Source organism: Galendromus occidentalis, unplaced genomic scaffold (assembly GCF_000255335.2).
Source record: "Galendromus occidentalis unplaced genomic scaffold, Mocc_1.1 scf7180000077440, whole genome shotgun sequence".
Taxonomy (NCBI): domain Eukaryota; kingdom Metazoa; phylum Arthropoda; class Arachnida; order Mesostigmata; family Phytoseiidae; genus Galendromus; species Galendromus occidentalis.
The window spans coordinates 11,195-34,797 of record NW_003805428.1 but is presented as its reverse complement, the minus strand read 5'-3'; the positions used below and the strand labels follow the sequence as shown (position 1 = coordinate 34,797).

Sequence of the window (23,603 nt, the reverse complement as noted above, 5' to 3'; positions counted from 1 at the left end):
ATGTGTGTTCTAGACGATGTGGGAAAACACCATCAACTAACAAATACATGGACTCACATAGATTATGTGGAGTGGCGAAGTAATCGCCTGTGAATTTGACAAAAAATTGACGAGTGCTTCGTAGATTCGAGAACGTGAGTCATGAACCGGGACTACGGATCTATCCAAATAAAGTTTTTCGGTGTGGTGCAGTCTCGAAGGGGGTAGCGCCCCGCACCAATATTCTCGGATGGAGCCGGAAATGACAGAACTCTCAAACCTCAACTTTTCCTAATTTCAGCTAAACCCCAGCAGTGTAATCATGGGGACGGTCATTGTCGGTTCCGACATCGATTCGTGGATCAAAGTGGCACAAGAATGCAAATATCTACCGGAGTCGGACCTGAAGGTAAGGAAATCTACCATCTCCGACATCATATTTTATTTTAAAAGAGAGCCGCGCCGGAAAGTGACTCAATCAAATGGCTGACGCCATAGATCCGAAAGAAGTCGATGTGATGAGAAAATTATGTCTCTGCGGTCTGGTCTCGAGTACTAAGCGTTCGGCGCGTTTTCAGAAACTGTGCAATCTCGTCTGTAACATTCTCATCGAAGAAAATAACGTCCAGCCCGTATCCACCCCTGTGACCGTCTGCGGGGATATTCATGGGCAATTCTACGATCTTGAAGAGCTCTTCCGATGTGGGGGACAAGTGCCAGAAACGAATTATGTGTTTATGGGTGATTTCGTCGATCGCGGCTACTACTCACTGGAAACATTCACTCGGTTATTGACGCTCAAAGCAAAGTGAGTTCGCGGAATGAAAGATCTCGGAAAAATTTTGACATCTCCGGGGGTGCCGGATGTGCTGAGAAACTGCGAGCGAGAAAAGCGTCCAGTCTGAGAAGATTCCCTTCATTTCAGGTGGCCAAACAAAATAACGCTGCTTCGAGGCAATCATGAATCGAGACAAATCACTCAGGTCTACGGGTTCTACGATGAGTGTCAGCAGAAATACGGAAACGCCAACGCCTGGAAGTATTGTTGCAAAGTCTTTGATTTGCTCACGTTGGCAGCCATCATAGATGGGGAAATCTTTTGCGTTCATGGAGGACTCAGTCCTGAGATCAAGGCTCTCGATCAGGTTTGTCCCCCCCTCGGGCGTTCGCCTCATTTCAAGGCATAGGCAGAAATCGATTTATTGGGAATGTCTCTCTGCCCACGTCGGGTTGGTCTACTCACGCTGTCCTCTTCTCGCCGTCCAGATCAGAACGATCCAGCGAAATCAAGAAATTCCACACAAGGGCGCGTTTTGTGATCTCGTCTGGTCAGACCCTGACGAAGTGGATTCTTGGTGCTGGAGTCCCCGAGGTGCCGGTTGGTTGTTCGGAGCGAAAGCCACGCATGAGTTCATGCAGTACAACGGCTTATCTCTGATCTGTCGTGCGCATCAGCTGGTCCACGAGGGCTACAAGTATATGTTCGATGACAAACTCGTCACGGTATGGTCTGCGCCGAACTACTGTTACAGGTCTGTGGCTTCCTTGCTTATACCTCGCGATTCCTCATGGGCGGCTTTCCAGACTCGCTCAGGCGGGGTTCACTTATTTCACCGTTCATCGTCTCTTCTCTCAGGTGTGGGAACGTGGCCGCAGTATTGGAGATCAGCGATCCCCAGAATAAAAACCCCAAGATCTTCGACGCCGTGCCTGACAACAAACGAGTTATTCCGGAAAGAGTTGTAACACCATATTTCCTCTAGGTTTCCGTATTTGTAAAGTGATATGAGTAGGAATTCATTTCGAAAAGCGGGTCGTCCATGAACGTCGGCTTCGTTCTCTTCTGAGGAGAATGCACTGTTTTGTAGACAGCTTTCGGTCGTGATCACATGGAGTATATGAGCGACGAATACGAATAAATTATAGTCGAATTAAGACGCAACCCTCGAGAGAGCCGATGTCCTCCCTGAACGAAACACGAGACAATTCGCTGTCTATGTTCCACTGACCTACCTACTGACGGACTATTGTGATCAAGAATAGCAACGGTTAGACTTATCGAACTACCTGGCCGGATCCCCGACTCGGGGCGGAATTTAGCTCTGAGCGTCCGACGAAACCGCTCCTGCAATGAAGTCCGGGAGGTTTTGCCCTTGGGGAGAAGGCTCGAGGCACGGAGCCTAGCGCGAGATCTTTCTCGTTCTTTCCAGCCATCATCTTCACATGCTTGCAAAGTAAGGGCTCGAACCGGTAAACGGGCCTCTCAGCTGGACCCTCCGAGAGGAGCTCTTTAGCATCTAGCACCCCGATCCCGGAAAATAAGTGGCGTAGGTTCCGAAGAGAGCCTAAGGAGAAAAGAAGTCCTTGTGGGAAGGTCAGCAGCCGCAGTTGCACTCGGCGAATAGAAAGCTCCCTGGAGGAATCATCGGTGCACTCGACGGATCAACTTCAAAGAAGAAAGATTCTCCCGAAAAGTTCTCGAGGCCGGTTGGCGTCCCGTTTCCCCACGCGCCGCACATCCTGATATCAGAAGAATTATCGGGTAGCCGAGAAACGACACAAGAAGAACAAACGGGAACGGTACGTGAAAGCCCGGAACGGCGCATGGCAAAACCTCAGGAATTAAAGGCGAGCGCCGCGTTCGACAAATCCGTCCCGGGGGGATTTTTCGCCACCCAATAACTCAAAATGAAGATTTGTAGTGAATGCGGGCGAGGACAGTCCTTCTAGACTCCGACTCCTGTCAGGAGCTTTCCTAATTGGGGAGAAATATTTGGATTGGACAAATCAATCCTTGTGCGGAGCCGTTGGCAGCCACCTCCTCGGGATCCACATGAGGGAGATCAGAATAGAGGAGCATCTGCATTTCGCTCGGCCGGAATTGAACTTATGTTGCCAGCGGTTCCTGGAAAGGTCAAGAATTTCCTCTTGTCTCACTATTCCGTCCCTCATGGCGATCCGCCCTTTCGCACAACCTAATTCACGGAGCCTGAGAGAAATAATGTCACGCGATACCTCGGTGTCCGCGGCCGACTTGGGAGATTCCCCACAAGCCAGAAGCACGCCGCGCCGTAGCAGTCTTCTCACGTTGCAAGAATCGAGAATAAGCACAGACTTCCGAAGATCCTGGGTACGACGTTCGGCCTCGATGGCAGTCCGCACGCTCTGATGCGGGAGGCTTCTTCCGTCTCTTGTTCCGATGAAGTTCGACCTCTCGAGGAATGACTCGTCGAAAGCGCGGATGTCTTACCATTTAACTTGATTCTCATACTGGGTAAGAATGCTCATCCAGCCGGCCCAGCGCGTGACTCCGAAGTAAGAATGTGAGCAGAATTCGTGAATGATTCGTTTTGCTCTGATCGAGACTAATCCTCGCTTCTCCACGGGGTTGACGACAAAACTACGTTAGAATATAAGGAATCACTCGAGTAAAAGTACATCTGAGCCGTGGAAGCCGGCCGACCGGGATGGAAGGGTGCGCTCGGATCCTGAAGGAAATATGGCTCAATATACTATAGCCAGATGGCATCGAAATACTGACCGATTCCCCCAAACGGGAATCATCGGTCCACCCTGAGAGTGAGTGCCTGTCCTCTGCGGTCAACGAAAGGAACAGCTGTTGACGTAATGGGGACTCGAATTCGCCGCTGTCTCCCAGACCATTTGACGAAACTTCCGTGGAACGGCATCCTGATTGGAACATGTCAGACCGGTTCAGAAGAAAAACTCCGGGACGCTGTCTGATATCATCCCCAGCCGACTCTCAAACACAGATGCGGTCTCTGCCACGGAAACGCGTTTTTAACCGTCAAAAAAACCCGCGTCCCTTATGTCGGCCCTCGTCTCTTCATTGAATGCTTGGCGACCCTCACAAAGCATCAATGTGAGTGATCGCTCCGGCCGGATAGTTTCGAGGTTCAGCAGCTGGAGAACGCGCGGAGGGGTTTTTCCAGGAGCGCATCTAGTATTGTACACAAGAACATGTCACGATACAGACCGGGCTCGCAGATGTCGAGACCGAAGAAAGAAGCACAATGTGACGATTCTGAGGCTCGAACCGCGTCCTGCGACATTGAAGCATCCGTGGCTGCTCTTGCGGAGAATACAGCGAAGGCGCAACTTCAGAGATACAGAAAGGGAGCGGACGAATTCTGAACTTCACCTTTTATTCTCATTGAAAGGCCACCGGTAACCCCAATCGGTGAGGCATCCGCGCGGTCACAGGGTAGCTTAGCTAAACGAATTATCCCCCAACTTTCTATATACAGCGAGACTGGTAATAAATAAACGATTCAGCTCGTCACGGAACCATTAAAACGAGAAAATGCTCTCCGAGACCAAAGAACAACATTGTCATATAACGAAACAAAAGACAGGCATCAACGAAGCCTGACAGAGCTGTACAAATCCGTGCTCAGCATAGCCGGTGGACGTCATAAATGTGTGGAGTTCCTCGAATCAAGCACGAGCTCGTTTCCCTGCCGGAGCTTCTCGTTTAGTCAGTATATGTGGTAACTAGTGTCCGGCGAGGCACGGGAACTGGTCTCCGCACTGCCGCACATGAACGTGCTGCTTTTAGTTTGCCGATAGATAATGACGAGGAGAACTCCCACCGCTACGAGGAGGGCCAGAGCAACGGTCAACATGGAGTAGGCCAGGGTGCGGTACACAGGATCCACGAGACTCGATCCTGACAAGGCAACCTGAAGGCAGAAAACAGCGTCAGCAGATGCCTCACAACGAGTCGGATACCGAAGAAGCTTACCCGTCTTTTCTGCTCACCTGTGAAATCGTCTGAGAGCTCTCTCTGCCATCGTACGCATTCGGCAAGACAGATCTCCACAGAGCAACGCTTTCCGCTTCGAACGCGTCTAGGGGTGATGGGCGCAAAGATCGCCCGATACGGTAGACGGTCACGTTCGAAGGGCTCGACGCCGCAAAGGGCAGGTACTCGGGGTCAGGATTGGGGACGGGATTCCTGCGAAATGCCGTCTTTAATGCATCGGGATTAGGACAACTTTTTCTGGGGAAATCGTGCAAATGATCGAGGAGGACCCCGATTCCGAATGAGACCCATTCACTCCCTAAAAACGAATCGCGGCATCGAGAAGGAAGAAGGGGGGAGCGCGATTTCCGCGCTGGATCGCTGTCTGCCATGAGCCGAGTGACTTCCCTGAAGCATAGTGAGCGATTTCTCGAGCGGCGATCTGCGATACCTATTTTGAGCTTTCTGGCGCTCGCCGCCAACGATTTTCCGAAAAAGTGAACCAATAACTCGGGCTTGCATAATCGACCGCAGCAAGCAAAACAACTACAGGATGTTCGCAGAACGCGGAAATCGGGAGCGAATGGAAGCACACAAGGTCGCTGCAATCCTTGGCCACGTCCGGCGTGACGCAGGGCTGCAGAGCAACAAAATAAAATTAGGAGCTACCGCACTTATCCGACTCGTTTTCGATCCAGACGAGAATTCTGGGTTAGCAGTGGCCACAGCGCGGGCTTTGACGGTCCCGAGATATTTAGGACGAGGAGCAGCGGCGGCGGCTTTAGCCGAATGACCGGAGCGTCATTGTGGAGTAATAGAGTTGAGTTTCTGTTCCGAGGCTTAATTGCGCTCGGTGGGTCCGTTCAGCGAGCTTCATTTGCACACGTCAGGAGTTGACGTGGGGTCAGCGCTTGGAATGATTCGGAAACGTCGCGCCAGTGGTCTCGGCGAGACATCGTCATTCGTTCGCGCGTATATCGACGCCGACTCGCTTTTGACTCAGGGATGTCGGACCATCGGAACCAGGCCTTCCGCGGCGACAGCCTTCCCAGCTCGACGCGAGTTCGCAAGAACCGGCGATTATTCCAATCAGGCTGGTACCGACGGTACGCGAGGGGCACACGAGGGAGTGCCGACTTCAGAGCCACTCCTTAAATTCTGAACCACAAGGGACGACTTGTTCAAGGACTTTTCCCGTCTGGAAAAATAGGCAATAGGCCCGAAGGACTGAGGATGCACTTTTCCACATGAGAAAGTTTCTCTAGATTTAATTCCCCTCTGAGAGAAGGAAATTGTCCTTAATCCAGAGTCTGAACTCTACCGCCAGATTTCAGCATAGCGACTAGCGGTGGAGACTAAAGCTTCAGGGATCTCCATACTCCATGATAGGAATCCTGGGGTACTAATAGTAACAAAGCGCGACGGCTTTCGAAAGCTCGACTGATACGCGGAAGCCCCGACTGCCGGTGATGTATGGGGCCGGTCCGAATGAGCGAATGGTCAGCAAAAGCGCGGATCGCGTCTATTGTATGCATCTTGAATGCGTGTTCAAAGTGTAGGCTTCTGGAATGACGTCCCACTCGAAATCACTACATGTTATGAAGGATGCGCTCTGTGATGCAAATCCTTCGCCAGTGGACGATTCCGCAATTCTGGTCTCTCGGTCTTTGGCTCAAAGAGAACTTCGCAGCTACGCGGGCGATGAAGCCATGCATCAATGAGCGCTGCGGCCGTTGCCTCAATTTCCATTCTTCGGTGTGTTTTGACGGCTTCCCGCTGTCAGAAGCGTCATACTAGGACTCGGAATAGCCGCACGGAGGAGCTCCCTTTTGAGACAGCTGAGGATCGCCCTCCCTCCGTCGGAATTTTTCCTCCAGAATGTAAGACGTACCCGCCATGCGCGAAGTCCGACCACATCCGAATCATTCTCCTTGATATCATTCCATCGACGAGATTCGTCGAGGGCCGCAAACCGTTTCCTAGAACCTGCGCGGAAAAAGACAATTAATTCTGAGGGCATCGAGACAAAAGATCGGTGTCCGACGACATGTGCTGCTTCGACTCACTTGGAATAAGTACAAGAGCTCGTCCCCGTGCGATGGGCCCAGATTGACACGTCTCGACGCGCTAAGGAAAAGGGAATATCTCAGTCAGGTTCGGAACATCATTTGAGATTCTCGGCAACGTGACCCACTGCAAGGTCGTCGTTCTGAGATTCTCGTTTGAAATTCACCTCGGGCCAAGCTTCGAATCGAGCATGCTGATGTCTCCTCTGTAAGAGAACGAGTACAAGAAGGTCTGCGGCGACGATCTCGCCAGCATAATCGCTGTCTCCAAGATTGGAACCGAATACAGCGAAGCTGTCGACATCTGTAAATGGGGGAAGATGATCGGTTCATTCGAGGCTCCGACCCCAAAGACAGAGAACTTCAGTCGTTTGTGCGCGGTCCACACGGATGGGGGCTCAACACAGACGTGTAGGCGCGCGAAAAAAAGAAAACATGGAAAAGTATGAGCGAATTACAACGGAGCTATCTAGGGAACCTTGGAAACTGAACTTACGTTGACGAACGCTTGGATGATTCCGTCGTGATCCTTATAATTGATACCAGAAAAGTAGCTAAAAATGCAGGATTCGCTTAGTTCCAGGTGACGACTCGATAAATGGCACTTCGGCAAAAAGTAGCTCAAGTCAGCGACCGAGCCACCTTCTCAAACCTTCGTTCGGGGATAAAACATCTTCTCCCAATGAAGTCACCCATGAGAACAACGGGACAGACTATCCTCACACAAACTCAACTGTTTCGTGGCAACGACAATATTTATGCTGCGCTCATTGGCAGTCAAGGAGAGTGGGAGTTTTATCGCAGTGTGTCTCTCGAGAAAACAGCTCCGCCTAAATCAGCTCTTTGCTTTCGTTCAAGCCAGGTCAGAAGTGGGAGCGAAGGAGCCTCTCTTCCAGTCATAGTGAAGAAAAAGAGACTGCGATACGGGAAAAAGAAGCAGTCCTTCCTAAGGATCGATATCGACTCCTTCCGAGATTCGATCAAACGCAGCAGGCCCAGGATGTCTTCGAGTCAAGAAGCTCCTCACTTGGCATGCAAGTTTAGTATCAGCTGAATTCTAATGAGATTACTTGTCAATTTTTACCTCTCATAGATTTCGTCGAGCTGGTCCCGCGTAGGCTCCCTAACGCCAAGAGCGGTTCGGAAATACTTCGGCAGCAAAATATTCCTCACATAATCCTGGTCACTTCCGAGCTCGGTGCGCAGCAACGCTAAGAGCTCGGGATACAAGAAGGCGGTTTCGTGCATATTGAACCTGGAGCACGAATGCCGTTAGGATTTCCGCTGAACACGGAAAAAGATGCTACACAAACAAGATCTCCCCCTCTTACTCACCCGATGAGCGTCGGTACTTTGACCGGGACTCCTGAGCTCAGGAGTTGCGAGAAGCTCGAGGGCACCAAGGCATCGGAGAGGTCCGAATCTATTCGCGGTGTGTATTTTACCGGATAATCGGCGAAGATCTACCGAAGGAAAAAGTGGACGCGTCATGCACGAGCGAAGAGAATATTCTCCGCAAAGCACGCTAGCTTGGGAGCTTCTCTCTCTCTCACTACCTTTGTCTCCTGTTGGAGTCGGAGCAGGTCTCTGATAGGTGTTTTTGTGAGACAAGCCAAAATGTCATGACTTGACAAAATTTCGCAACTTTGGAGGCTCCCGGCAGCGTTTTGAAGCGTTTCGCGTGCGTTGACGTGGAGCGCCGACTCAGCGAGGGGGGTTCCTATTCACGGTACGAATGGTTAATCGACTCAAGCCTTCGTTCAATGCTGCTCGCACGCGTATCACGGTTCGCGACTCGAAAGCTAACGGAATACTTCCTCCCGTTTTCTTAAAGGAGCGAGCGGTTTTCTGTTGGAAGAATTCGGTAACTCCAGAGAAGTTCCACGCGGACAGACAAACTAAGATTTGTTTTGCATTATTTGCACGCGAAGTCTTCATTGCCAAGGTCTGATTCCCCGGAATGGCCGCTGAGCCGATAGTCAATAGACACGCTATCACATCCGGTGCGGACCGACGTGTTCTGGGCGAGCGGTAAGAATTGAAATCCACTGCGACGCTTCCATTGTGTGCTGCGGACGGCGTGTGTCGCTATAGAACGCTAAGCGTGAGCGCCGTTTCCATTGCTGAGGCCGTTATGAGCAGCACTGAAGACCGTCGTTTCATCGCTTCGGGATTCAAGTATGAACGCAAAATAGTGAAATCCGGGCGACCACCGAAATGGTACACGACGATTTTCGCCGACGGACTCACCTGACTGCACGATGAGCCGGTGGAAGAGCCCCTTACTCTGAGGAGAGACGGCGTGCAGCATGACACAAATCGCGCCCGAGCCCTGACCCATTAGAGTCACACGATCCGGTTGACCTCCGAAAACGGCTGGAAAGAGCGCGTGGCTGACTGAGTCCGAGATCCTCTTCCGAAAGTTTGGGTGCAAATCGCTGCTCCTACTCACCGATGTTATCCCGGACCCATTGCAGAGCCAGCAGTTGGTCGCGGAGTCCGAGATTTCCGGGAAGTGCTTCGTCTTCAGTGGAAGCGAAACCGAGAATCCCCAATCGGTAATTGAGGGTGACAACGACGAGGTTCTGGTCAACGAGGGCTTGCGGTCCGTAGTAATTGCCGCTGCCCGAATCGAAATTACCGCCATGGAGGAAAACCAGCACAGGAAACGTGGTTCCCTTCTGCCGGGGAAATGTCACTCATTAAATAAAAACTTTTCTCTCCCGACGCCGCGGAATAGCGCCAGAGGACCGGCGTCGAGCGTTGATTCAGTAGGCGAGGCCCGTTCTCTAGCTCGTCGGTGGCCGGCTCGAGAACTTTCCCCCTCTGAGAGGCTCGCGCTGTCATTTGAGCTTAATTCGGCTGTCCGAAGTCACGAGTCTCGAATTCCCCGCGAATATTCTCGGTGGCCCTGCAACGTAAACTTACCTTGATACCGGGTGTAAACACGTTCAAAAATAGACAATCTTCGCTCCCCACAGGACGGCCTCTGTAGTCCAGTTGAGGGCAAACGTCTCTGAACTCGGTCCCGTCCCAAACACCATTCCAGCCGAGATGGGCTTGAGGTCTCTGTGGATTGCGAGAGGTGAACCAAGATGACGGGGGACTCTCGGTCGAGCTCCAGTTTCTGATTGACTTTCCCAGTACGGGAGCTCGTCTTGTCAAGACCTCCGATTGCACGGACCGACTTTATGAGCCTCAGTGGGGTCTCAGAGGAATTAGAACTCGGAATTTAAATATTATCGGATCTTCCTGTTTTCATGAATACCTATCATCATACATGTCGTACGAAACTAGAATCTCAGTATGAGAGGCCTATTGTTGAGATCCACGGATAAGAAAAGGGAAGGCTTGAGGTTCCTTGGAGAAAATTCCCCCAGTGAATTGTGATCTGAATGGCGTAGGGTAATGGCTGGGGAGATCGGAATGGAAAGGAAGACAGTCTCCGAGAATCTTACCTTGAATCGGAGGTTTGACAGCGGGGGAGCGGCGAAAGGCACTCCAAGAAATGCCACCAAGCCCCGGTCCGACGGGGACTGTACGCGCTTCCCACGGATAACTCCTTGGTCGAGAACGACACGCGTCGGTGAGGATTTCGCAATGTCCGGCGATACTTGCTAAAGTTGGGGGAAATGGGGGCTTGAGGGAGACTTTCGGTCAATCGATTATTCCTCGAGCCGGAAGTTTTAGAGATACGAACCTGGGAGGATTTTGAACCTCCGGGCGGAGGGAACGGGATACGAGGTAGCTCCGACAATCCTGCGAATGGAAACGAGACTCTCAGAAGAATTCGCAACCGCGAGTGACTCGGGCCTCTTGCCAAGACCCCGGTCTACGCTGATTTATTCTCGAACGAAAGTCCATCCGGGAAGATGGGAGCTCGGCCTCGTGTGCGTGATTTCGGAAACGAGCAAATGCATAAGACTCGCTCAAGCCATCGAACGGACGCGTGTACGAGCCCGCAATCAACTCGAAAAGATTAATGGAACCGGGCCAAATTGCAGCGAGAGTTTGCAACTAGCTTTCCCGATTGGGGGAATCTTCACAGAGTAGAAACAATTTTCTTCGGACCACGAATCATCCGAGTGTCCACTAGGCGGAGAGCTGCAAGGTCATTGCGGATGCTGAGGGCAGGACTCCCGTCGCCCCGCACCAAGCACGAAGCTTTGAGATGCCTCGGACCGGGATCTATCCGAGTCCGCGCTCAACCGCTCAGAAGTGGACTTTCCTTGTCTGAGGAGATATCGAGAATCGGGCCCACCTGGGATTGATTTCCCGTGCATCTATCCAAGCCTAGAGATATCACTAGATCAGCTTCGTGGGAAGTGTAGGAGAATTGGAGGAGGTAGGCATGTTTTCGAGGGAAACGGCGTCCAAGAGCAGCACGTCACCATCAGTCGGAAGTCAGATTCTCTCAGCGCATTCGTATCGAATTCTCGCCTAGAAGTTCAATGAGAGGACGAGACTGACTGGGACTTCGGTCGTATCTCCTGAGGTCCCGATGCTTCTGTCCCGAAGAACGTGCGGGGAATTCGAGCTTATGCAAGAGGGGAATAGAACCATTTCCGAAAGCATCACTTTCCCTGTGAGACTGGTTATGCAATCCAACATTCACCGGCCTCAACTGTAAAGGCGCTTGAGGTAGCTCTTCCCAGCGAGAGAGTATGCTCCTCCGAGCGAGCGGCAATTGCCTCCCAGAATATCTGCACCCGCTCCTCGAATCCGAAATATTTGTCCCGCTCTTCAGAGAAAAAAAAGCCTCATATTGTAGTAAGGCGAATCATACTCCGGTATCCACAAAGAGCATAGGAATCGGTAGACGAATCGATCGCCATCATCGTCAGTCCAACTGTGCGGAATTTCATCGGTGTTTCCGCCGATCGCACTTGGAAGACTCGTGCGAACGCGACCAATGAACGACAGTCGATCGCACCTCTCGAAGAGGCGCGCAAGAAGAACTATCGTTCACAATTCGAGAGCGAATTGGTCCTGCGGGGCTCGATGTGCGCAAGGTCGACGAAAACATATCACGCGATCGCGTCATGGGAAATTGCCGGATATGGAGCTAGAAACTCGGAGACGCATGCCGCCAGCTCCCGAACGAGAAAAACGGGCATCTGCGCAGCTCAAAGGCCGCGTGAAGGAGAAACGATCAATGTAGATCCTACTCGGCGCATCGCGTTTGCATAACGAGCAGCAGGAGATGAATTCGCAGTAGCTCGTGCACGCATACCTGGTGTTCACCAGCGGGCATACGGGTCCCGTGGGATAGTTTCAGATGCTGTGTTGCATCGGAAGCATTCCCAGCTGCGGTCCACAGAATAGTCTGAGGCCTGAAGCACTCAAACAGCGATCGAAACCAAAGCTAGCCTCCGATTCACCGTGCCGGAGTTTCAATCATTGCTGGGCTCGGTCAGACCCGAACTCGACTTTCAGTACAGAACTCGGTGTCGCAGAAAAAATGCTCAATTAGGCACATCTCGGTCGAGCGAGGCTCTCGGAATTCGGAGCCTATCATTCCTTGAGCCTCCCCTAAATCCTAACCCTGACTCGGAATTGCACAAGGCACAATGCCATCCGTCGAGTAGCAGTAAGCTCGACTCCGATCAGGTGCTTTTCCACTTTGAATAATCAGACGATCGGTCCCGGGAGAGAGCCGGTCCCCCTCCGGAAAGCGGTTCTCCGGGGAAGCGCCATTGGAACTGATCGACGAATCGGACGACCGACCTCTTCCCATAGGACAACGATGAGATCAGGCGAACCCGATCTCGGAAAAACATTTCTCCATGATCAGCCCGCGGAAGCCGTTCTCTCGAACGGGATTTTCTGCTTGGGAATCTTCTCGCCCGCTAACGGTCTAGGGAGCGGACGGATCTCTAGTACAGAAAATCAGTTTCGGCTCCGGGATTCCGTGGCAAATTTTCTTCCACACCCAGATAAGCCGGTTCTGGAGACCGCGTCCTCGCCGGACATATATCGTTCCCCTCTCCTGACCCGATCGCAGGGCACGCCGCGAACACTAGAGTCGAGCCTTTAGCTCCCGGACTGTCTCACCGACGAATTTCGACTGAGCTTTCCTCTTGTCGGACAGGGCGCATGAGCTCGACATCTCGAATCTAGGCTTGAGCGACACGCATGAAAAAAGTGTCCGGAAGGCATCCACATGCGTTCCGGAATCAGCTGGAAAAATCAGTCTCCTCCCCCGGCAGTGGTGCGGAAGGGGAGGGGCGGCAGGCAGTTCCTGGCCGCTGATGAAGAGCCGGGATCAGCTCCCATGTTATCCTCGGTCATTCCGCCGGAGATAGGGGGTTCAACTGTATCAGTTCTCACCACGTCGGGTTCCGCAATACGTGACTCTCCAACGCGAATGAGTATCGACGCTAATGGCACAGAAATCAATTGAAACTCTATGTGCGAATGGCCGAATCCATTGGACGGGTGTCGTTCCGAAACTCGCCCATGAATGTCCATGGAGAGTTTCATACGGATCGTGGCGTTAATGTCGAGCACCCTTATCACAGACCGACGCTGTAGAATGTGGAAACCCGGGACATCCTCCGGCCGAACGTTCTCGGACGTGGTCCGACCCGTCATGGGGATCATCCGAGAGAGTTCCACCCCCGCTCGCTGACCGTATATTCAAACCGGACGATTTCACTGCTAATCGCGTGAATTATTCACACCAGACGACGACTTCGATCCCTCATTGAGTCCTTGTTCCAATTCGTCTATGGAGACTCTAATCAACGAGGCTGCGGAAGTTCCCGACCAAGTGTCCGGATCTCTGTATGTCCATCGTCCCTTCAGAGTCTGCGGTCCGTATGGACCATATGCACATGTGCATGTACTTTCATTCCCGTCGGAGGCATGTTCTCTGGGTCTGATGGACCTGTCCACGAGGCAAGAAGCTTGTCCCATCAGACAGAACAGCAAGACGCTACTCATCCCCATTACCTACATTACTCTTTACGCACCCTCCTAAGTGCCTACGCAAGCGCTCCAAAAAAATATCTCGAGTTGTTCTGGGAATAAAATCTTCAACATCGTTCTGAGCCGATCGAAAGAAGACGCGATTATTCCTAGTTTACGGCCGTATTGAGCTATCGTTCGGCAATCGACGTGTTTCCCGACCGTTAAAACAGTTCGCAATCACCTGCCTGACTTTCACAATATCTACTGTTCGCGCTATCCTGGCGGAGTTTGCCTGATGCTTATTGCCACCTGATCAGATTCGTCGCAGTCAATATCACTGCTTGTAGAGTAATGATGTTCGGACGTTCGAATATTTGAGGGAAAAACCTACCTAGATTTTCGCGAATGCAACACGACCATAAGGTCTCACGCATGCGCGATGTTACATTGTATCATCCCCCTTATCTAAAATAAAGTGAATGTCTTGGAAAAATATGTTCCTCTTGAAGAGAAACATGTACATCCGGCATTGTGAGCTAATCCATTGTGGGAACCTGTGGTCTCGCATCGATTTCTCCGAGTAAACCGGGGGGGGAGCTTCGTGTATTTACATTAATTGTTCACTTTTTGTTTTCTATTCTCCTTTCCCTCTGAGAGTACGAACAACTTACGAGAGATTATCCCACTTAGTTGAGGCGGCAATTGGCCCAAGGCGGAGCTGCGGTTCATGCTAAGCTGGCACAAAATCCACAGGATGACGACATTCGTGAATACACTGCGAAACCAGGACGCCATGTTCGACCGGTTTCTCGGCGAAGGGGCAGCCGGACGAATCAGAAGATGCCTAGACTTCTCACAAGTGACTCATAAAGCCCAAGGAACTGCACATGTACAGGTTCATCGCCGTGTTGCACACGCTCTCGACCATTCACAACAACATTGTTCGTCGCCTGCTGTCATCGATCTGACTTTTCAGGCTCCACTTTAATCCAGCGGGTCCGGCTGATGACGGGCGAAGGATAGACAGGCGGACTGGCGTAATATGAGAGAGAAAGTAGAGGTCGATTAGTTCCTCGATTGATTGAACGCCACAGCGGAAGCTTGATTCAAGTCTTGAGACGTTTTCTCATCGTCGGGGCGCCCGCACTTCACCACACCCTTTTGTGAGAGCCGAACGATTTCCGCGGTTGAGCATGCTTTGGAATCACTAATATGATTTCGGCGACGATATATCTGCGAACAGCTTTGAGCTAATTCAGGGAGCCCACAGTGAGGGGGAGGCGCGGTTGGTTCTCTCCTTCCGGCCACGATGCCTACGGTAGCGGTGCGGCGGTCGCGGTGGCGCGTATTGTGTTCTGTTCGAGGCATGAAAACCGCTCCACATCGTCGTGTGTGAGTGAATCGTTTTATCAGACAGCTCGCGCATTTTCTTTTTCTGCCGGTCCACGCTCTTGATGAGCAAACAGTCCGCGCGTAAGCCGAAGCTCGTAAAGAAAGCGAACAGAATTTTTTTCATCATCTCAAGTGATTCCCTAACGCGAAACGAATTATTCGCTCACTTAAAGGTGATTGCGGAGGGATTTCTCCGTACTGATTCTAAACTTTGTCAAAATCGACGCGCACATCTGAGTTCTCGGAGTCGGTAGTGAACAGTTCCTCGATGATGCTCTATTTCATTCCGGAAATATCTATTTTGCGGGGGCTCAGAATAACAAACATCCCAACAATCGAAAACGATTCTGGGAATAATTCCTGTTCTCTCTGAGCTCGCCTGGAGCCGATTGATTCCTCCGATTGTGCGGCTCTGTGAGGTCAGGAGGGATCAACGTGGCGCCAACTTCCTGCGGAGCAAAATCCGAGTCCATCTGGCTTCCACGGCGAGAATGGCGGCTCTCTGGCGCCTACCGATGGAATTGCAGCCGGTGAAAGCTGAGTTGGGGTGAACTTGCGATTCTGACGGGATACGGCTGAAAAATTTCTCCTATAAAGGATTTTTGAGGCCCGAGCCCCTCCGAGAATTCTCGCTCGTGACTACCACAAACAGAGACCAATGTCCAGTCCGAAGTCGCGGTCTCCTCGTAAAATCGTCTTGACGCTGTCCCCGAAAGTAATATTCTCCGGACGCTTCTCTCCTCGATGTTAGTATGCGGTTGCCGCAAAATTTCCCCTCGACCGGCCGAGCACTCACCGTAAGGAATAAAGTAGTTCCCATAGTATGTGCACCTTGCTGACTCGACAACTGGACGAAGTTCCTCCTGCATGATGTTCATACGTTCAGATGAGCCAAATATTCTGCAACAAGGCCGGGTGAGTGCGTCGAATTTCTTCCGATCATTCACAATCCTACTCGTCCGCCTTCTCGAGTCACGAAGCATGATTTCCTGTAAGGTCCTCTCGTTTGGTTTGAGCTGGGATGCACTGTGTGTCAAGACCGATTGCACTCACGTGCTTCTTCGGCTGAAGTAAGTCAACCGTGTGAGACAACCCGTGTGTCAAGACGTCTAGTGGGGGTGCGATTAGGCGAGCATGATTCCATCTGCATCTACGGATTGACTCTGAAAGTACATACACAACTAACGGACGCGTGACTGACTGAACTGACTAACGTGTTCGACAGTCGAAGCGGGTCGAGCAATGTCCTCTCTGCGCAGAAATTGGCGTGTCGGCATGCCTGAATTTGGAATCCCCCGAAGCTCGTACCCTCACTAACCGCGGACATTCGTGGAGTTAGTCCCATTTTAATTTAAATGAGAAGAGCTTCTCCCATCCCAGCAGATGAGCGAGCTCCCTCTTAGGGTAACATTCACAAAGAAGGCAGATCACCAATGATTGCTCAGGAACACAGACAATTGAGCTGCCTGGAATTTTCAATCGAATCCTTTAGAAGGAAGGCTTCCCTAGTAAGCTTTTCCGGAGCACTCTGATCGATTTATTGACTTCCTTCTGCATTCCTGCACTCGAGGTGGCGGCGGTATGAAGCTACAGGCTGTAGTCGCTCCCAACATCGGTGCGCTATTTCATTCAGGACCCGAGAACCCTATTGAAGAAAATTGGGATAATAAGCTTTCACGCTTGCCTAGGCTCTTCTCTAGGAGCTCCTCGACTAGCTCGCACTCACAGTATGTCGCCGTGGCCGTCGCCAACGCTCACACGAAGAACTAGGGAGAGTTCTCGATTTCTGTGCGGGAGGAGAAACGGGTAAATTTCGATAGGATTGAGGCTTAGAGAACAATAGAACAGAATCCATGGAAGGTCATTGGCCCGTGAGCTCCTTACGACTCTATGGTCATCGGTTCTCGAGGGCGCGGAAAGGGACAGACTTTGTTCATCTAGATATCGGTGCTTGTTCTTCTCCGCCTCTACACCGAGGTAGCGCTCCCGCGGGATCCCAATCGGGGTATCGAAGATAGAGAGTTTTCGGTGAGATCGGAGTTTTGCATTCTTGACCTCTTGGGTAAGCTCGGACTCATTAAATTCGACCTGAGGCGTAGCTCGCTTCTCCAGCTACTCGAGGGAGGTATTGACTGCTTTCCTGGGGCGTCTCGCGAATGATCATGTTTCTCGAAAATACATCTGATCCATAGTAAGACTGAAGAAATTTCGAGAGGGCCGATCCATAATAGACACCGACCCTCGCGGGGACGATTTCGTGAACTTCCATCTCCCGAGATTAGAAGTATAATGCGAGAGCGAGAGCTCGACGCTCGAGTTTTGGGATCCTAGATGTCGTCATGTTCACGGAGGTCATGAAGAGCTCGCACACATGAGTGCAGCTTCCGAATGAGACTTATGGGGTAAGAACGTACCCCCCCGAGGCCGTCGGGAGAGAAAGAAAATTCCGGAGAGCATATGACCGGAGTACGAAGTGATGCTCGTGAAGGGAGAAACCGAAGAACAAGCGGGTCTTCTTTCGGTGAGAATTCGAGGAGCTCTATCTGCGGGCAGGTATTCTGCACGGAGAGATATCATCCGACAGTCGGAAAAGAAGGAACAATTCCTCGTGTCCTCGGGGGATGCGGAGCCCGCTCTCGTATCGCTCCCGGGCTTTTGTATATCAGGTTCTCAGACGTGTTCAAGATTTTCTCCATCGCTCCCATCCCCACCGGACGGTAGGGGAGTAGGTTTTTAGAGAACTCCGTTCCCTTGTATGGTTCTTCAGAGGAAAGTGGCGATGTCGGCTGTGTCCATGGCGTTTCCAAGGAAGCTGGATTCTCGAGTGCCGCTCGAGGCGGCTCGGAGCGACATTGCCGCCAGGTCCACCCGTCCTCCCCAAGCGTCTTAGACGAGCACCGGCAAAAATCCATCATTCAGACGGGTCTCTTTCAGCGGACTTGCGTACCCCATTCATCGCGATGTACAATTACACGTACGTACATATTTTATTCGGGGAAACGTTGTTACGGACTTGCCGTTCGCTTCGGCAGAAACACGAAAAAAATTCCTGCTCCACAGACTCAGAACACTGTCGACGGGGAGCTCGCCGATTCCCTTGGGAAAATTCCTCGGGGACTGATCAGTGAGTGAATATATGAAAGAGAGCTTTTCCAAAACTAGACAAGCTTCAAAGCACTGATCCTGAAAACGCAGGATGTCACCATCATCAGCCAGGGAAATCTCGACGTATGAGGCATAAATACTCCGTGATACGGACTCTGATCCTCCACTTCCGCATTCCAGCATTAGTAACCTGGGCTCTCCTCGAATCGCAACTCCTGCAGCCCACGAATCCATCTTATCTAATCCCACGATGACTAGTTGCCTGAGCTTGACCCCGGAAAGAGTTCCGCATGGCGGAGACTCTAATCCCTCGAACATAGAGCTCATCTTGCGCACGAACAGACCACGGAAGCTCCCCCGAGGAAATATTTGTGCAGATGTCTGAACGTACCTTCGGCGGCGAATACCCGACGGATGACTTCCTGGGTCCCCAAACGCTGAGCTCTACTCGATCGCAGTCAAGATTTCGAGGAATGTTCTTGGAAATAGTGAAGAATTTCAGCCGAACTAATTGAGCTCGATTCAACGGTCGCGGCCCGACTCCGTATGGCGACCTCCGAGAATTCTGTCTTCGAGTCGCCCAGACGAACTCGGGGCTTGTTAGCCTCACTGGAGAACATCGTTCGGAATTACTCGGAACGTCGGAACACAGAGCACGTTCGCTTACCAGAGCTTTCGTCCGAGAGGCTGAACCACGGTGAGAAACCAAGAGCAAATATTCGTCTAGGAGACACGCATGCTTCAGGTACATTCTCCCCTTCCGCTCCCTACGAAAAGAAGCTTCTGGTTCCCTAAGGTCGAAAAAGACGAACTTTGGCCAAACCTCAGGGAACAACTAAAGCGAATTCTGTGCTCTCTGAGTCGATCCGCTCTCTCCGCCTGCCTATTATCAATGATGAAAGCATTCCCAGCACGGACAGCCCCGGGCACGATGAGCCTGGTCGTCACGGCGAGTAATTCGGGACTCGGCAGGGAAGTCCGTATGGGAAGAGATCATATACTATACCCGAATATGCGACTCTTTGTGGAAGGTCTGTAGCGAAGCTTCCCCCGGAATCGATGGAGTCGTTGAAGTCAGATGTGTCGTCTGGAAACAATACCCCGATAAGAAGTTGGCCCGCTATGCTTCTTCTTTGGGATTCCGAATCCCACCGAAATTGGTTTCTACTAGAGGCAAAGCCACTAGTAGCTTGAGTAGGGAAAGCCTTGGGATTATTCCGAACAATATCTGCCGCGAATATAGACTCCAGAATGGAATCGGACCGAATTGAAGGATCACTCTGGGAACTTCCGGGGGGCAGCTTTTTCCGTCGTTGCGCCGCAAGCCGAAGCCTCGTCCATGAAAGACGGGAGGGGAGCGAAATACGGTATGGGGCCCGTGTCTGTTGATATTCCCCCATTCCGCTCCTCGAAGCACCACAAATAAACCTCTCTCGCCTCGAGGGTCCTCTGCTGCGAAAGCGCATTCTCTCCCGTCCTTCCCGATGATGTCGTCTCTAGAAGACACCACATTTTTCAAGAGCGAGTAATCGTCTCTCGACGAGCTCTCCAGCTGAGGGCAACGGGAAGATCACTGTGCGTTATGACCTCCCGAAGCAACTTCCTGAGTGCGTATAATGGAGCGTCATTAGGATATTGAGACTCCGCGCCCACGTAATTGACGTCAAGAGCTCCTTAAGAGGACGAACAGAGCTCAAAGAATTCCAAAGATTGAGAGAGGGCTCCAGCGTGATGATCAATGATGCTGTTTCGAGCGAAGCTTCACACCGATTTGAGGCCTCACCTCATAGATCCAAGAACTGTGATTACGGTCCTATCAGGTTCACTCAATCTCGATTTCATTAGAGGTCGAGTGCAGCGAGGCATGCGAGCTGCATAACCCGATAATAGGTTCGCTCGAAAGTGTCTCGGTCTCTTCACTCCTCCCCGGCTGGGACGCTCCTCCTTACAAAAGTTCCGACTAGTTTCCTCAAGTCCACGAGTTGGACAAGAGACCAACGCGAGAAAGATCCTCGATGATGTCTGGATAACCGATTGGGGAATCGGGAAGCTTCTCCAGAGAAGAAGTTTGTCGTGAACTTCGTGCTCTCAGCCGTTTGCGTCTGGCAGGAGGCTTCGCCCCCGGCTCCCATGCGCAGCCACTCAATGGAGTGCATTGGAGGTCAAGATAACGCAGCGTACCAATTGATTATGCCTAAACATGCTGTCCCCGAAGTAGCGGTCGACACCCAAGACACCGAGCAGTGAACAAACTGCTATCCTGCGCCTTTCACTCGGCAAGGATGGCCAATCAATTGGAGCCGACTGGCCTTTCGAGTAACTCGGCTCTCCGTCCGGATGGGCAGACCTTGTCCCCCTGGTGCGCTGGAAGATGTCTGGTCTGGGATGCAACTGTCTGGGACTCGCTCGCTCCCTCTTACCGCTCCCTCGCGATCCGCTCGGCAGGTGAAGTCGCCGGCCTGGCTGAGAGGAGGAAACTGGCCAAGTACCGGGACCTTGAGAGTCGCTATCACGTTCAGCCGGTCGCGATTGAGACTCTGGGCGTTTTTGGAGAATCAACGGAATCTTTCCTGAGAGACTTGGGCAAACGAATATCGGCGGAGACGGGCGACTCCAGGGCCACCGAATATCTCTTCCAACGCTTGGCGATCGAGGTGCAAAGGGGCAATTCCGCAGCCGTCATCGGCTCGTTACCACATAGGGACGGTCTGCCGGATGTCGGCTAGCGTGGTGCTGTCATTTTACACAAAGTATATGCGCTAAAACCGAATAAATCAAAATAATTCTGTCCTCTTTGAATTCGGGTGGCAGCTCCCCGAGTAGGTCTCTGCGGAGGGTATCTCGAGTGGCGGAAAATCAATCGTTTCGCGAGGTCGGGTATCGGAGGCGGTCGGATTTCAATAGCTTTCGATTTCAATCCATTCGGATTTCAGCGCAGCCAGGGACCGAGAGCAGTTTCGACGCGGTATTCGTGCGGTATGCGGTCTATCGACAGTGTCTCATTGCTTTTGGCAGAATCTCAGGAGGGAGGAGGGGGGCTCGAGCACGACCGATCCGCGCTCCCGCTTCTAGTAGACGATATACCCTTCCGGATCGACTCTGTGAGGTCGGTGAGTCGCACAGGTAAGCGACGCTGGAAGGACCTCCAAATCCGCACTCTCGACGATCCTGGTGGACAAACAGCGGACCGAATTCGACGAGAAGCTCGGTCCAGAGGCTTCCCGCGAGCGCTCCGATTGTCTCGATAGGCCTGTTTTCGCGTTCGCTGGATTTTCGGCAACTTGTTTACAACCAAAAGTGGACAGCTGAATGAGAGATTGCGGTGAATGTCGGGATGCTCCAATTATTCTTATGGAGCGTGCGACGGTGTTCCTGATACAGCTGGCGGTGAGACGTCGATAGCCATGACGACATGACTGCGGGCCTCCGGTGATTTTGTTCCATATGTAGTCTGATCTTTTCCGGTCTGAAGGAGAATGCTGTGCTCCACGATTCCCAGACGAGTTTCCTGCGAGAGTTCCAAGCTTTTTTGACGTGTCCCGGGGTTTTCGGACGCACAATCAAGTCTCGAGGTGTGTCCTGAGCGCGACTGGGCGAGATGCGTCGACCGCGTGTGAGAAGGTTCATACAGCCGATCTGAGGGGAATTTCGAGGTGTATCCTGACCGCAATTGCATTTATGAAGGAACAAACAGCGGAGCTGAGAGAAATCTCGGAGGCCACATTGTATCTTCATAAACATATATTATATACATATGTTCATGAGATCATGGCGAACACTCAAAAGCAAGATTACCGTCCGCGTATACGTCGACATGACTCAGTCCATCGAGTCTCTGCTTCCAATGAGAACGAAGACACTCATTCAGAGTCATTGAATTATTATTGTTCGAGCCTCCAAGTACTCGCCGCGAGAGGCTTTGAGTTGACACAGGCAGACTTCGAGGCAGAGATTGAGCAAACCAGATACCGCCTTTGCTTTTAGGTTTATGTGCGATTCGCAGGGGCAGTGGGGGCCGACTGAGAACTGTTTCCAGACTGAGGAGAACAGCCGAATATGCAGAGTTTGCAGAGACTCGTTTCCTGCGTCGGATTTATTCTACCGGCCCAACAAGCTCACTCTTTCCCCAGGTCGGCGTCCAGCTCCTACTTTCCTCGGTAGGTAGCTTCCACCGGAACCGTTTTGCAAGCGAAGGAGATCTGGGGTCGGTTCAGCGTTCCTGGACATGCTTCTCATGATCGTTCGAGCTCACACTCTTTGCTCTTGCCTGCGCTCCGCAATCATTACTCAAAGAATTACAGGAGGTGTGAACTTGGTCCCGGAGTTGTGAAGTTGATTCGATGGCAATCTCAAGGCTCGGGGATGATATCTAGCGCTTAATCGCTACAGGTCAATGGAAAACTCGAACACTTCCGCACACGAGGGAGGGGGGATGCAAACCGGTCAATTGGAATAGGCTCTCGCTGCCAACTTCCCTCCCCATCGGAAAACTCTGAAGGACTACGATTTCACGGTATAGGGATGGCTGGATGAAGAGAAAGGGAATCCGTGCTCTCCTGGTGAAGTCCGTAATCCTCTATGGCGGGGCGGCCCCGTCGGACAAGTCCGACACTACTTTCTTTGTAGAACCCGTCCTGCGCTTCGGACGGCAAGGAAAGCCTCTTAAGGTTAGACAAGAAAGTAGGAACGCGTGGAGAAACAGGCGTACCTGGCGCCGTAGCTTCCGGAAGGCTTCCTATTTGTCTCTCCGCCTGCCTGGACATCTGCGCATGGAGCAATGGAATCACGTCCATCGTTGGGACCGTTCAAACCTCCGTAAAGAAATAACGGGGAGGGGCCCACAGTTCGTGGCGGGGTCGCTTGTCTCTCAGAGCTGGCAATTCTATCGAAAACGGGGCTTCCATTCCAAGTACAAGACCTTTGGCAGCGATTGGGCGGAACACATGTCTTCCACAGTATTTCACTTAAACAGACATCTTGGTCGAAGAGATCCCGTGAGTGATTTTCAAGCCATGGTGGGAGAACCCGAATATTGTCGCATTCGCTGAATGGGAAAGCTAAATCCCCAACCTGTGGGCTGCACGTACGCTCATTGAATATGCGGCCGAAAGCGGCTGTCGTTGGACCGAGCTGATGATCACCTCCCCCCCCCCAATCAATGATCGGACGCATCAATTGCCTACCTCGCTACATGACAGGCGTGACACCTGAGCGACTCACCCAGCGAGCGTGAGATCGAACTCGAAAACTGGAGCTTCGAGTGTTCAACTAAGCGAAGGAAACACTGCGAGGCATTTTCGGAATGAGTTCTCTCTATTGCGCACGCCAAGGTGGGATAGACTCCCTGCCTCTCTAAGTCAGCGATCTAAAGCTATGACACGAGA

The 23,603-nt window shown here is 51.8% G+C and overlaps 2 protein-coding genes across 2 annotated transcripts; one reads left to right on the top strand and one right to left on the bottom strand.

The window, feature by feature from the left end:
* The first annotated feature begins 28 nt into the window (after nucleotides 1–28).
* On the top strand, nucleotides 29–1,925 carry PpV (Protein phosphatase V). Its single transcript, XM_003743111.1, has 6 exons — nucleotides 29–134; nucleotides 281–388; nucleotides 558–787; nucleotides 905–1,124; nucleotides 1,246–1,511; nucleotides 1,616–1,925. Exons 2-6 carry the CDS (start codon nucleotides 302–304, stop codon nucleotides 1,740–1,742), a joined length of 930 nt encoding a protein of 309 aa, XP_003743159.1. The 5' UTR covers nucleotides 29–134; nucleotides 281–301; the 3' UTR covers nucleotides 1,743–1,925.
* Nucleotides 1,926–4,478: 2,553 nt separating this feature from the next.
* LOC100907084 (liver carboxylesterase 2) lies at nucleotides 4,479–12,919 on the bottom strand. Its single transcript, XM_018639448.2, has 15 exons — nucleotides 12,865–12,919; nucleotides 10,511–10,569; nucleotides 10,269–10,427; nucleotides 9,739–9,879; nucleotides 9,263–9,491; nucleotides 9,061–9,186; nucleotides 8,367–8,530; nucleotides 8,146–8,273; nucleotides 7,895–8,065; nucleotides 7,307–7,364; nucleotides 6,978–7,114; nucleotides 6,811–6,871; nucleotides 6,636–6,730; nucleotides 4,762–4,957; nucleotides 4,479–4,682 (listed from the first exon to the last, which is right to left on the bottom strand). Exons 1-15 carry the CDS (start codon nucleotides 12,917–12,919, stop codon nucleotides 4,479–4,481), a joined length of 1,983 nt encoding a protein of 660 aa, XP_018494964.2.
* Between the last annotated feature and the right edge of the window lie 10,684 nt (nucleotides 12,920–23,603).